The 16,161-nt window shown below is 32.2% G+C and overlaps 1 protein-coding gene across 1 annotated transcript in view; it reads right to left on the bottom strand.

Moving 5' to 3' along the window:
- LOC126735789 (mitogen-activated protein kinase kinase kinase 7) overlaps positions 1-16,161 on the bottom strand; it is a 120,301-nt gene that overhangs the window by 64,063 nt on the left and 40,077 nt on the right. The window contains exon 6 of the mRNA XM_050439895.1: positions 14,431-14,518. Coding sequence (XP_050295852.1) covers positions 14,431-14,518 — 88 coding nt within the window. The remainder of the gene's footprint in view (positions 1-14,430; positions 14,519-16,161) is intronic.

The following is a 16,161-nucleotide window of genomic DNA, read 5'->3' on the forward strand; positions in this document are numbered from 1 at the left end:
GAATACGTCCTTAAAATATATGTAGTGAATTTTGAAACACCCTGTATAGTATTAATTATCAATAGGGCATACATTTTAAAATAGCAAATAGAAAGAAGACAGATTTAAAAAGTTTGAAGTTTTATTATAGGTATATTTTTTTACTCAACTCTCCTACTGAAAATAATAATTAAAGATTTTATGTTTAAAGATTCGTGGTTCCAAAATCTTGAAACAATCGGAAAAAGGAGTTGTAAAGCTTTGAAATATTATAGAAAAAACTCCGTTCATAAATAGATGTTCGATGAAGAGGAGGTGTTATCAAACCTTTAAATCTAATATTTATATTATGTACATGCGATCTATAGATAATTTTATTGTAAAGATATATAGGTGAAAAATCTTGAATGATTATGTTGAATGATTATCTTGAAAGTTATTATTATATAATGTCTTATATAATAATAACCTATTATAAAAAGATGCACAGTACAATGTACGCCTGGTTTCCGTTTTAAGAGCCCGCGCAGACTGAGAGCGGTCAGGCGTTCCGAGGTCGGCGTTCAGAGTTCGAGAAAGACGTTTGTTATATGATTTAAGCAATAATGATTATAAAAATCGTGAGAAGAAATCAGAAGCTTGGGCTGAAATCGCAAGAGAGATGGGAACTGAGGATAGTAAGTAAGAATATATGGTTTTTATTTGTTTTTTTTATGTACATGTATCAGTTCTGTGTCATACATTATTCATTAAAATATAAAATAAACTGTTCTCTAACTGCATACGCCGTCAAGTTACTTCTGTGATTTGTTTGTTGAAAACTTCTAAAGGCACGTGCGTGTCGATACAACTCGACTATATCTTCTTCTTCGTTTATCTGGAATTCTCCTTTGACTCTAAGAAAGTTATGCAAACAACAAGCAGCCTTAACGACATCAACAGTGTTAACATTTAGTTGAAATGATTTTAAAAAACACCTCCATTTTTGAACCAAAATTCCGAAAGAACTCTCTACAATACGTCTTGCACAACTAAATCTCTTATTGTACTTCAGCTTTCTTTCATCTTGACTCCAATTTGAAACCACTATCTCCAATAAAAACGTGAGGCGTTTGTTGTTCTCTCCCTAGTAATGGCGTTGGTCCGGGAAGCGTATTTACAAACTATACTACAGCACAGACCACCATAAAACTCGGCGGCTCTGTACCGCAGTATAATATGTAGTTGAGAAATGCGCTTATTTATCACTACATACTATACTACGCTACAGAGCATTAGAAAGAAAAATGTTTTTATGTGATTTGTTTGGTAAAATTGGTAGTAACAGAGTAAATAAATGTGTAATTATTTATGTTATTATAATTGGTTATTTATGTTGTTATTATTATTATTATTATTGGTTAAATTTTTGTTGATAATTTTAATATACAAGATGAGGCGTGTTAAAATAATTTAATGAATACAATGGTACTTTAAAATTTAAAAACAATGTTGTGAAGGTGTGTTGTATTTTGGGTTTTACAATTTCGATAGTGCTTTGTTTCTAGGTTAGGTTTTTTATGTATATGAATACAAAGTATGTATCTAAATAAGTATATATAAATTGTTAGATTTTAATAAGGTGCTACCTATTTAGGTTAGATTTGAAATTTACACGGCCTAATGAATAAAATAAAGCAATTTATTGCTCATTGTCAACTACGTTTACTTACTTTTGCTTAAAACATGAAAGCAAAACCTCCAGATTTTGCGGATTAGAAATGGTAGAATTATAAGCATATTTTTGTATGTTAATGAGACAGAAGGTATAGGAATATACAGTTTATTATTTATTTTCTTTTCACTCATCTACCTAATACTGTCTACCATAGATTGGACATGTTACCTATCTATAGACAATATTACCAAACTTAAGGAGTTTCTACGAACACCACTGTTAATCAGTAAGAAAAAGCTGTAAGCAATTATTCAATATTTTATTAGATCTATTTAATATTTAAAAAAAAATCATAACACCTAGTATTCATTCAACAAAAAGATTAAATTCAATATTACCTATCTTAAAAGAAAAAATTGAAATATTTAGTGATATATTGCGTTTTGACAATTGTAGGCCACATTTTAGTGACCTTGGAGCCTTAACGTCTTTAAAAACATATTATTTATTGTGCTGAGATGATATTTATATTCACTAGTCGATTTATTTCCCACACAGTAAACTTACACGGTAAGTTTACACGGCGAGTACCAATTTAGTCTTCCGACTAAATACTGTGTTAATTTTATTAAATCCTTAGGCTTTTACTCCAACAAAGTCAAGACTATTATTTTAATCTCTTGTTTGGCCCTAGATATCAGCTTTAACTTGTCTAGTCCTTGAATAATGTCCATATACATTATACTTATATGTTTTCCCCGAATTTAGCCTACCCTGTTTGGCATTGACTAAATTCCTTTATTAAATTTTAGTACGCGGTTTTTTACAAGGAAAAATACAAGGTACCTTCTAATCTTCTAATTCTAAACAGTTAGCAAACTTTTCTGAAATTGCAAAAAAATTCAAAGCAAACTTCATACTTACCGTAGTCAAGCTTAATCACTGAAGGAGTTTATAATTTAGTTTTTAATTCATATGAATTGCAGAATAATATAAATCAACTTATGCACTATTACTATTTTGTGGTTCAATGTGTGGCTACTTTGAACATTTTTACCAACATAAGGGCATTTTTCGCTATTTCAGAAAAGTTTACCCCACTGTATTATCCATACAAGCAGATTAATGATAAAAAATATAAATCTGTACATTCTCAAGCGAAACCTATATTTTAAAATTAAACCAAATTTAGGAATGGACTAAAGAAATTACGTTTTACGCGTACGTATTTAAAAGTTGTATTTACGTACCTTTAAAAGCCTACAAGCTACTATTAACATTTTAAAAATATAACACACCTTCACAACAGTAGGTATTTTTTTTCAAATTTTCCAGTCGCAATATATTTATTAAATATTTAAACACCCTTTATCTTGTATATCGAAATCGCAAGCAAAAAAACAAAATTCAAAATAATTACACAATAATTAAATGCGTTACTACCAATTTTAAAAAGCGCATTTCTCAACTACATATTATACTGCAGTGCAGAGCCGCCGAGTTCTATGGCGTAGTTCTATACGCGTCCGGGAATGTTCAATTGGTTTTGAACGAGTTGTTGATAAAATGAAGAATTTTGAAAAATTGTGCTGTCGCTGTCTTTTCCATAACTTCCAGCATCAATCATTATAAATTTATAATCTGAATCTACTATGGCAAGCAGAACTATGGAGAATCTTTGTTTATAGCAAAAATGTAATGTCCCACTGTTGGGCGGGCATTTTATATAAACGTGTTTGCCGTCAATACTCCCAATACAATTAAGAAATCCCCACCTCTCTCTAAAGCCACTTTCAGATTGTTTCCATATCGTTTCCGTGGGGAATGGCAAATAAATAGGTTCTAATGCTTGCCAGATCGCTTTACTTACTTTCTTGACTATTGTACCAACCGTTGTAAATCCCATCCAATAGGAATGACCGATTGTTTTATAGTAATCTCCTGTAGCAAGATATCTGAAACGAAAAAAGACAAGATATAGTTACTTGATTTATTTATCTTTATAGTATTGTGTTACCTCACTTTTTTATTTCTATTGGTTTTACATTAAATTGCTGCTGTTAATATCTTTGACGACCTACGTGTATCATTAAGGCAAAGTTAGGTTAACCACTAATATCTTATCTAAGCAGCTTAGGCTCTATGGATTAAAGGAATCCAATGGTGAAAAACTAAAAGAAAAAGTCCAGCAAACCCTTGCTGTTAAATTGAAAATAGATGATTTAGATATAGATGCGTGTCATAGAATAGGACAGAAAAATCCGACTGACAGCAAACCGCGGCCGGTAAGAATGTTTTTTAACTACGTGGCAGCCAGGCAAGAAGTTTTTTTCAAGAAAAAAATACTTAAAGGATCCAATATGGTCGTTGTTGAAGAACTAACAAACCACAAATACCATCTGTTGCAGCTAGCTAAAGAGAAATTCGGAAAAGAAAACCCCTGGTCAAAAAGTGGGAAAATGTATGTAACGAAAGATGGAAAAAGTGAAATAATAAAAACTGAGAAACAATTGGAACAATCATTGTAATTTTTTAGGGGTAAAAAGGTGAAATGCGTTAACTTAGTAAGAATCTTATTTTTTTTTCTTTGTCACTTTTGTTCATATCCTGTTTTTTTTTATATATAAGCTTCTGTTTACCTTTATATACTAGATCCCTAAGTTTTTGATTTCGATTTTGAAATTCGTATCAAGTTAGTATAGTACCTATCCTACGTAGCCACAAATCTGTAACTTATATCAACTTATCGTTTTTTATTTGAGGGAAAACAAGAAAAACACTTTTTTGTATTCTTCTCTCGTTCTTTGCATAAATACGTTACTGAAGTACTCAATTTAATTAACAAATTTAACTATTAACATGATTACATTTGCCATTTTTTGAAGAGTTTCCAAGAGTTAATCGGACTAGACCAGGAAAAAAAATGAAAAAATTCTCATTCGCATTTTATAACATAAGATCATTAGTACCTCACTTGGCTGAATTTAAAACATTTTTGTTGGAAAAAAAATTTGACTTTTGTGGTATACCGGACGATGTTTTAAATGTTGATGGTTATAGATTTTTAAGATTAGATCGCAGTGCAGCAAGAGGCGGAGGTATTGGTATATTTATTTTAAATTCAATTGAATTCGAGCAGCTACATTTAAATTATTCGTCAGTACTAGAGGAGGTATGGCTTAAAATTAAACTTAAAAACAAAAACGTTATAATAGGCACTGTATACAGGCCTCCTTCAGGCTCCGTCTCAGATTTTCTGGATACCCTTGAGAATAGTTTATCACAACTTTATACAAATTGCCATGATATTATATGTGGTGGAGATATACAGTGGCGGCCAGCTAATTAAAAACGACACAAAATTTAATTTTTTTGGAAAACCATTTTATGCAGTTTTACGAATGATATTTATTTATAAGGGTTAGACATATTAAACACATTCTACGATAAATCAATAGTAATCTATTCAAAAATCTAGGAAAAAAAAAGGTTTACAAAATTAATGGACAACAAATTAAAAACGAATTCAATATTTTAATTTTACACCAAAAAAAATCAGTATTTGGTAGGATATCCTTTAGCTTCTTTTATTGCTAGATATCTTCTTTGCATAGATTCTAATAAAGTTTGACAGCGAGTAATTGGGATGGAATACCAAGCTTCTTGAACACCTTTCACTAGTTCGTCCATGTTTTTAAATTGCTTTGGCTGAATTATTCTTTTAAGATCATTCCACAGATTCTCTATCGGGTTGAGGTCTGGACTACACGAGGGCCATTCAATTACATCAACGACGTTTTGTTCAAACCACCTTTTTACTGAACGTGCTGTATGCTTGGGGTCATTATCCTGTTGAAATTTCCAGGTAATAGGTAATTTTTCTTCTGCATATGGAAGCATCACATTTTCTAATATAGATTTGTATTTCTCCTGATCCATAATTCCATCTATTTTATAAATTGCTCCAACTCCATACCATGACATGCAGCCCCACATCATGATTGAACCACCTCCATGTTTAACAGTTAATTTTGTGAATCTTGGATTTAATTCCTCACCAGGTGGTCTTCGTACGTAAGTACGACCATCCGATCCGATGCAATTAAGTTTTGTTTCATCCGACCAAAGTATATTTTTCCATTGGGTAAGGGTCCAACTCAAATGATCGCGTGCGAACTGCAATCGGAGTTTACGATTCTTCTTTGAGACAAGTGGCTTCTTTCGGGAAACTCTTCCAAATAGTTGAAACTCATTAAGTCGGCGGCGAATTGTTCTTACTGATGGCTTCGGATCGTTTTGTGCATACATTTCACGTCTGATATCTACTGCTGCTAAATGGGGCGACTTTTTTGCTAAACGTACCATATTTTTATCCTCTCTTGCGGTTGTTATTCTAGGTCTTTTCTTCCTAGGTACATTTCTAACCGTGCCGTGAGTTTTATAATGTTTAATAGCATTATGAACCATAAATTTGGAACATTTTAGCATTGCTGCAACTTTACTGTATGAATGCCCTTCTTGAATCAAATTATAATTACTTGTCTTTTTTCAGGGTCACAACTCTTTTTTTTACCCATAACGTTTGTTTTATATTGACCTTGTATTACTTAAGTGAGACACCAACTAAATGATAAATAAATGCTACACATTCATATTTGACAAAAATTGATAAAAAAAAAACAAAAGATGAATCGTTTTTATTTAGCTGTCCAAGGTATTTCTAAATTGTTTAAATATTAGATTCCAAACCTGTTTCAAATCCAAATATTTATGCATGTGCAAGCTTAACATGAAGTGATAAAAACATTTATGTGCAAATAGAAAATATACCGTATGATTTTAGCATAAAATATTAAAAATTGTATCGTTTTTAATTTGCTGGCCGCCACTGTAAATATAGACCTGCTAAATATGGAGGACACAAAATCACAGAATTTCAGGAAAACAATAGAACTCTTTGATCTAAAACAAACAATTAATAGTCCAACTAGAATCTCAAATAATAGCTCAACACTAATCGATATTATTTTGGTTTCTACGCAAAAAGGCAGGCAAGATTTTTACGGTACTAATAAAGTAAATAATCTCTCTGATCATTATTTAGTATTTGGTCAGTCTTATTTTAGAAAATGTAGTAAACACCTACAAATCTATAAGGTCAAGATGCTTAAGTAAAATAGATAAACAAAGCGTGCTCGACTGCCTGGCTGTATCTCCTTTAAATAATACTTATTATATAAATAATCATGTGTTGAAAGTTGATTTTTTTACTAATACAATACTTAACTTATTTGATCAATTAGCTCCCTATAAAACAATTAACTATAAACATAGAAACCAGCCATGGTGTACTTATGCTGTTCAATGTTTTATCAAGCGAAAGGATCAGGCTTATAACAAATTTTAAAAAAATAAAACCCCTCTAAATTGGAATTACTATAAATATATTAAAAACGAAACTACTAGTGTGATAAATAGAGAAAAAAGAGCCTACCTAGAACACTTACTAGAGAATAACAATGGCAACGGAAAAATTTTATGGAAAACTCTCAAGAATCTTAATATTTTAAACAAAAAGTCCGGTGATACCATTCCCAACAATCTTAATAACCCGAATGAAATAAACAACTTTTTTCTTCAATTTTCTCAACTTGAACCACCAGATCCGGACTTGATTTTATTATATACTACTAAATTTGACAACGATAGGTCCATGTTAAAAATATTTATTGCTCCCCAATGGACCTGGTTGGGGTGATAATTCGTTTCCCGAATTATCTGTCTCAAAGCTGCGCACAGAATAGTTTCCTCTGCCTCGTTGAGAATAGCCCCTGTGACCTCTATATGTGCTATGGCCACCATGATAATTATTATGGATAGGAACTTCAGGATTTCTATTAAATCCTCCTCTTTTCCATTGTCCTTGCGCCCTAGGATAATGACCTCTATAATTTGGATTTCCTCTATTGTTGAATCGATTTTGTGTAAAAAGGACTGTAGAATTTTTTGATTCAGTTTTGACGCTAACAAACTTTGTCAAGGCGTCTTGAGTTGTGTTGAATGTGCCTGCTTCCATTATCAACCTAGATCTTTCTGAGGTTGCATTCGATTTTAGGGCTTTAACTGCAATATAAGTTGTATAACCTCTGCTACATTTACTGGTACACCTTTATTTATGTACGCTCTTTTTAAGCTTGTTGCTAAAGCTTCTATGTCAGATGCATATTTTGATGTATCGCTGGATCCTTGTTTAAGAGCTAATAATTTTGTCGAAACTAACTGCGAACTTTCACCCTTAATATTAATTGTTAGTTTTTGAATTATAATTGGTATGGTATCATTATCGCCAATAAGGTCTCTTGCTTTACCAACTAATTTAGTTTTAATAAGAGCCACGGCATTTGCTTCGTGCCCTTCGCAATTTTCTTGGATTAAAGTTAGTGCGTCAATAAAAGATCGAAGTTAGTCATCTTAGTCATTTTAGTCATCGCCATTTTGCCAGTTTCAATTTTAATTTCAGTGTTTGTATTTTGTTCGTCTGAACCCTCTGAAGAGTTTTCACTGTCAATAATATCCTCCTCAATCGCGTTTCGATCAATTAGTTCAGTGCACGATGTAGGTATTTTATACGAAACATTTAATACTTGATATACCCTGACTACTTTATCTCTTGAGACGGAAAAAAGTTTTTTAATTGCAAAATACTGTTCTTGACTTAAATTTTTGTAATCATGTAATATAAGTTGCGCAAAGGTATTATAGTATTTAAGTAAATTATCCCTAACTTCTTTTTTAATTTCCTCTGATTTAGGTATTTTTTTTAAGACTCTTTTTGATTCGTTAGTAATTAATATTTTTAAATTTGATAACTTGGTATAAAGTTCTTCCCAAGCCGATGATGAAAAATAACTAAATTTAGCCTAAATTACGGTAAAAAAAATCTAACATAATAGTAGTACATGAAAAATGTAAACAAAAATCCAACATAAAAATTATTATTCAGCTATATATATGTAATATGTAACTTTATAATATATTATTTAATATATTATAATATTATAACTTTCGATTACTTTATGAACTAATAAAAAAAATAGTTTTACCCCCAAAAATATTTTAAAACTGCTAAATAGCCAAAAAAATCTTATTCTAAATATACACAAATAAATAAAATTACATACCAACTATAATATAACATTTGTGTGGTCCATGTCCTGGGACGGATGCAAAATCTCCATTACATCTCCTTCTTCCATCTTCCAATAAACAGGTGGCGTTTAATCGCTCGTCCTTAATGTCACTGCTTTCAGGTTTTACTAAAATGTTTTTCTACACCAACACATTGCTTCTTCTTTCACTAACACGGACTCACAAACACAAACCACTATGTAATAGTCTTACTTAGACATCACCAACTGGAGCTTTCAGCATAAGACTTCTTGACAAGTCTCTTTTCATGTTTCTGCGGTAAGCCTTCCTAATTTTTAGTAACACCAAGGTTACAACAGCCACAGTGATTATATACAGCAGAATACGGATATCCATAGGGACATTTATAGCTTGTTCTTCCCATATTGACTCACACTGTATGTTACTGTACATTAGCACACTTTACAGCAACTAGCTCCCATACTTTTACCACGGTTTTACTATAAACATTTTTCTTTTTGTACTATGTACATATAGAACAATTACTACTCTTACTGAAAAATGCACTAAAAAATGGTGTTTGGCACTGGCAGGATCGCCATGTGAAGGTTCGATTTAGGAATTATAAATAAGAATGCCAAATGCGCTTACACCATTGTATATTACTCTCTTCGATGATATCTGGTATATTAGTAGTTATTTCAAAAAACAGTGTTCTACATAATTGTCGTGCATACGTATGCAGTAGTATTGCATAAATATTTAACAATAATAATTCATTGTATAACAAATTAATATACAGTATGATACTTGAAAATAAATAACATATATCACTATTATATTATTGTACCACAAGGGCAAAAAACTTTATTGAGCTTTTTTCTTTTAGATTGACGGATGAACAGGAAGTTTACACTGCCTTATCTTGGATGGTCTAAACAGTGAAGTGCTAAAATTATGCTGCCCCTCAGATTCTAAATATTTTAGTTATTATTTATAACTCGTGTATTCTCGTATCTAAATTTCCAGACTCCTGGAAAATTACTAGGGTTTTTCCGTTGCCAAAAACTAAAACCGAGCCCACAAACCTTTCAGAATTAAGACCCATATCCATTTTATCACCCTGCTCGAAAATATTTGAAAAAATCTTAACCGCTAGAATAATAGAACACCTGGAAAAACACAATATCCTTCCCTTGAGACAATCGGGATTTAGAAAAGGCTACAGTTGCTGTACAGCATTGTTGGACGTGGTTGAGTCAATAATGTCAAATATAGACTCTGGAAACTCATGTGTTTTGATATTGTTAGACTACACAAGAGCGTTTGATAAAGTAAACCACCAGGTCCTGTTCGCTTTGCTATTGCATGTTGGATTTTCACAGAGTGCTGTCGATCTAATTAAAAGCTATTTATCTAATAGGGTTCAATATGTAGAAACTGATAAGGGATGTTCGGACAGAGGGTCGCTTCACGGTGGTGTTCCACAGGGCTCCGGCCTATCCTCGTTACTATTCTGCATATACACTTGTTATCTCACACATGCCTTTGAACACTGTATTGATTATAGTTTTGCTGATGATAAACAATTATTATACTCTGTCACACCTAATAGCATAGCACAAACTCAACTTAACATAAATAAAGATTTGAATCAACTAGTTCGAAACTCAGAAAAACACCACTTAAAATTAAACCCTTTAAAAACTAATAAAATACTTGCTTTTGGAAAACAAAAAATTGACTTAGAAAACCAACTTAAAATTAATTTAAATAACTCAGAGCTTACCTTTAAAAAAAAATTAGGAATTTGGGTGTAATTTTAGATACAGATTTAAGATTCAGCGAACATGTATCTGCATGTGTACAGAGGGCGTATGCAAATTTAAAGTTGTTATATCCACATAGGCGTGCACTAAGTCAAAAACTAAAATTAACATTGTCAGATGCTCTTGTGTTAAGTCACTTTAATTATTGTGATGCATTGTATGGTCCATGCCTAACCAAACAGGATAGGGACAGGATACAGAGAGTTCAGAGGTCGTGTTTGCGGTTTGCATTTGGCATGAGGAAGTTTGAGCCAGTAATTCACAAACTCAAAACTTGCAATTGGTTGGATATGGAAAATCGCCGTACATTTCACTCCGCTGTCTTATTCCACAGAATAATATTTAATAAAAGTCCACCATATTTGTACAACAAAATAAAGTTTAGAATAGATGTTCACAACTTAAACCTAAGGTATAGGGGCTTAATATCTCCTCCTTTCCATAAGACTGCCTTGTTTGCAAGATCTTTCTCTTATAATGTTTACCTATTATACAATCATATTCCTCTCGAAATGAAAATACTCACGCCAACAAAATTCAAATATCTATATAAAAATAACTTGCTAACACACCACTAAGTCTTGTTGTTTTTTATTTATCTTTTTTTTCATACGATATAGTGTACTTGTGTTTTGGGTAGGTACAAACGTCTACTATAAGTATAAGAACTAGGAACTATTAGAATTTTTTAGGTAAAAACAGTGTTGTAATTTACTCGTGTTGAAATTATAAAACTACATACTACTTATGATTTGCTATTGTGCTAACATTGAATCTATACATTAATTTAATATTCTTTGTTGTTAGTTACAGTTACAACATTTTTACGGAGTTTATTCAATATCAGTTTTACTGCCTTAAACTCCATTTTGCAGTAATACATTTATCATGTATGAAGAATGTATACCAATAATGCATTGTAAACTTGTACTATTACTGGCAAATAAATTTATTTATTATTATTATTATTATTATTATTATTATTAAATACCACTTGTCAGAGTGAAGAAACGAATCGTGACGATTCTCAATCGTTAATCATAGAAGACTTAAATTCCATACATAGCGAATCGGAAGTTCGCGAGGTTCCGCCGGAAACTAATACCCCTCGCACCGCAAATAAAAAAAGAAAAGCGAAGAATACTACCCCAGACTCCAGTGATAAGGTACTGGAATACCTAAATATGAAAAACGGCCAAAAGCAACATAGAACAGTGGATGAGGTAGATCATTTCTTTCTTAGCTACGCTCGAAGCTTTAAAAAGTTTTCACTGCTCGGTATGAGTTGCAAGCTGCCGACGATATTATGCCTAAAATGACGCAGCAGGAAAGACCGCAGTCGCCACTGTCAAATTTGTCTGCTTCTAGGAATTCTGCTATTCCGCTTGGAGAAGATTCTAATTATTCTTCATTAACAATTACATCACAACCAGTTGAAAAAGAATTGACTCGCTATTATGAGACCGCAGCAAATACATTTTCGGATTCATATGATTACACTATTCACTCACCTACTTACGAAAATTTATAACAGCTAAAATGCAAACATTATTTTTTAGTAATTAAAAATTGTTTCATTTCTTTGTGTAAAACCTGTAAATAAATATTACCTACCTTAAAAATACTGCTAGCCTCTCTTTTGCAGGAATGCCCATCCTCCAGTATTTTTTTTTCTATGTCATGTTTTATTAAACTATATAATTCATTAAAGCTATTTATTGACATTCGAAAATAAATAAAAAATCGTTCTTCATCTTTAAGCAATTCAGCAAAAAGAGTATTAAATTATCCTTGATCTTCTCGCTTTCTGTTAATTGGATGCACCCAGTGTTTTCTTTTTCTTTTTCTCTTATCTGCTTCCAAGCTCAACAAAAGCAGTGGTTCTTCTTCGTCAGAAAATTATGTATCTGAGAACATGATTGTTTCGCGCACAATACTTGGAATAAAACTGGAACTTTGGCATTTGACCGCCGCGCCGCATGTGTTCCCCAGAACTCGAAAAATAGAACACAGAACTCTGAACGCCGAACTCGGAACGCCTAACCGCTCTCAGTCTGCGCGGGCTCTAAGCCAGTGATAAAATATATATGGCATTAAATAATTTAAAATGACGATTAAAATAGGTAATACATTATAATTCTGGGCCTTGGTTCTAAAAGGGCCAAAGTCATTTTTTTTAGATTTGGACTCAAGTGCATTTTTGAAATCGTCAAAGACCAGATAATTATGTATAATAAGGGCCAAAGTCTATCTATCACAGGAATAAAATTACAAATCCGCTAAAGGCCAATGTCAACATTTCAATTTCAACTCTTTTTTCAATAAAAGGGCCAATGTGAACATAGGCCCCGGGAATCCAATATTATGTAACTTCTCATAAGGCCAATATCGATATAAATAATTATGTACAGTGATTGTTGTCCTGGACAAAACAAAAACCATGTAATTTCTGCTATGCTGCTAACGATTATTGAAGAATATTTTAAACGAGAAGGAAGGCATGTCAGCATATATCACAAATTTCTTATTCCGGGACATACTCATATGAAAGCCGACCAAATTCATGCAGCCATTGAAAAGGCTAGAAAAAATACCACAGTAAAACTAGAAATTCCTACAGACTGGGCCAATTTAATTCGTTTAGTGCCTAGGAAACCCCCAATTTTTGTGCATGAGATGGCTCAGGAAGAATTCTTGAATTTTAAGTCACTCCTTTCGGGAAAGTTTCAGCACAAAAAAGTTAATACTTTGGGAAACCCTGTTGTTTGGGCTAAAATAAGAGTCATTCACTATTCTACCGAAAATCCTGGTCTGCTGAAATACAAAACCACTTTTGCTGAAGACGAGCCATATCAAACTTTAAATTTATTAAGAAAATCAACCCGTAATTCCGAAAATGCAATAAAACTTTTCCCTATTAATAAAAAACCGTTAGGCATTCCAAAAAATAAAGTACAACATTTGAGGGACTTATTACCATTTATTGATAAAAACAGTCAGCCATACTATCTGCAGTTTCTTAATGGACTAACTTCTTCTGAGACTGCAATTGATAATCTTGGTGAAAGTGAAGATGATGAAGATTCGCTCTAGGTGCCTATATTTTTATCAAAATGTATGTGCAAGTACTTTTACGAAGTTTTTTCTTGTGTTTTTAGTTTCATTTTGATTTTTTTAAGTTGGGCCAAAGTGTTATTAGTTTAATTTATTATTTATTAAAAAAATGCCAATGTCATTTTTTTTTGAAAAATAAATTTATTTCATACATTTTTAAGATTTTTTTTTTAAACCAATATCCTCTATACCCAAATCAAGCTTAAGAAAAATATAGAAACCTATCTATGTTGTAAAAACCAAACCTAATGCGACCTCATTACCTTTAAAGTCAATTTGTCAAAAATTTCGATTTATGACTTTGGCCCTTTTAGAACCAAGCCCCAGAATTATACGACAAATAAAATTAGAAGGTCTTATCTTTAAGGTACATTTGTATCCTATACAAATGAAATTAAGCTAATACTGACATCTAGAAATTCAAACTCTCCAAAATTTGAAGTTACAACCGACTGGATTGTTCAAGTAATACCTCTTGAAATAATTAAGCAGGATTTCAAATATTCTCCGGTCGAATATTTGTCTCCACTATCTGTTAATAATTATTCTCACAGAAACATGAATGACTGGACTTATTCTGTAACCCAAAAATCAATCCCAAACCATTATATTTCCACTGAAAATTCCTAAATATTTTTTTTTAAATAATTTGCTCAATAATAATGAACAGGTTTCTGAAACCATCAAAATGTTCTTACTTACGTTCTTTCCTTACACATTCATCCAGACCTGGCCTTGTCTGAATTTCATAACCAATCAGATCATCACTGTTTTCTAGCTCCCAAGAATTCTGCAACAAAATACCATAAAGTTAGTTAACATTTTCAGCATAATTTGCTGTGAATCTTAGAATATTAAAAGACTAGAATTAGCATTGCCGTGAACTATAGGCAGTTATCACCATTAACTTTAACACAACGATTTGCGATCGACGTAACCACTGTTCCGTAACGGCACGCAATAGAGAAATCGGTTTTTGTCTAACTGTTGCCGCAGCCTGCTCAATACGTGCTATTAGTTCTTCTTATGTGTCGATAGGCGTCTTGAAAACTAAACTTTTAATATACCCCTACAAAAAAAAGTCACATGGATTTAGTTCTGGCGACCTTGGTGGCCATGCAACTGGTCCATTTCGGCCAATACACCGATTTGGGTAACTTATATCCAAAAATTCGCTCACTTCTCGTCTAAAATGGGCAGGTGCTCCATCCTGCAGGAGCCACATAGTTTGCCTGATATTCAGTGGCACGTCTTCTAACAAAACAGGCAGATTATTTTGCAAAAAGAAATTTTGCAAAATCTATTATTTTCACCACAATATACAAACCACCATCTGCAAACATTAATAACTTTTTAGACAGCTTTGAGGACATTTTAAGTCTTACCGTACCCTTTTGTGACTATCCAATTTTTGTCGGAGACTATAACATTAATTTTCTAAACCAAACTACACCAAAAAATGATTTTGTCAAATTGCTTCAAAATTATGATTTGGAGCAATATGTTAAAAACCCTACTCGGTTTAGTCACACTGGAGATAACTCGAGTTTATTAGATCTAATTATAACAAGTAAAACATTCATCCCTGAAAGTTGTGAGGTGGTACCTATTTCAGAAAGTGTATCTGATCACTGTTTAACTTTTGCATGCTTTAATTTGATTTCAAACAAGCCATTTCAAAAATTTGTTTCTTTTAGAAATTATAACGATATTACAGTGGGTGACTTTGAGAGGGACGCTCGAGCACTAAATTGGGATATTATTTATTATATAACTAATATTAATAATAAATTAAACATGTTTAATTCGTTTATCATGTTTTTACTTAACAAGCATGCTCCCTTGAAACAAAAAAGAATCCAGGATAGGCCATATACACCATGGATTACGAATAACATTAAGTTGCTAATGAAATTAAGAGATAAGGCCCACAAGAAATATCTACAGCATGGAACCGACGCCAAACTGCAATACTATAGGGAACTTCGAAATACAACTAAACATGCCATAGCCCGTGAGAAAATAGCTTACTTTCAATCTCTTTCTACAAAGTCTGGAAGGGATTTTTGGAAATCTGCTGAAAAGTTAAATCTGACCAAAACTAGAAATACCAATGACATTTTTCAGCTATTTCCAGATCCATCTGCAATAAATAATTATTTTGTAAATTCTAATTCAAGTACATATACTACCTCAGATGAAAAGGTTAATTTTTATAAACAAAATAGGCATCAATCATTTACCGAGGAGTTAAGGTTTGGTCTGATAGACGAAGAAGCATTAATCCAAATTTTAAATTCTATTAGCACTAATGCCACAGGCGAAGACGAGATATCAATAAGAGATATTAAATTATGCTTTCCTTATTGTAAATATGCTTTAATAAATATTATTAATACTTGTATTCTAGAAAATAGTTATCCGGACTTATGG

The sequence above is a fragment of the Anthonomus grandis genome, chromosome 4 (genome assembly GCF_022605725.1).
Source record: "Anthonomus grandis grandis chromosome 4, icAntGran1.3, whole genome shotgun sequence".
NCBI lineage: Eukaryota > Metazoa > Arthropoda > Insecta > Coleoptera > Curculionidae > Anthonomus > Anthonomus grandis.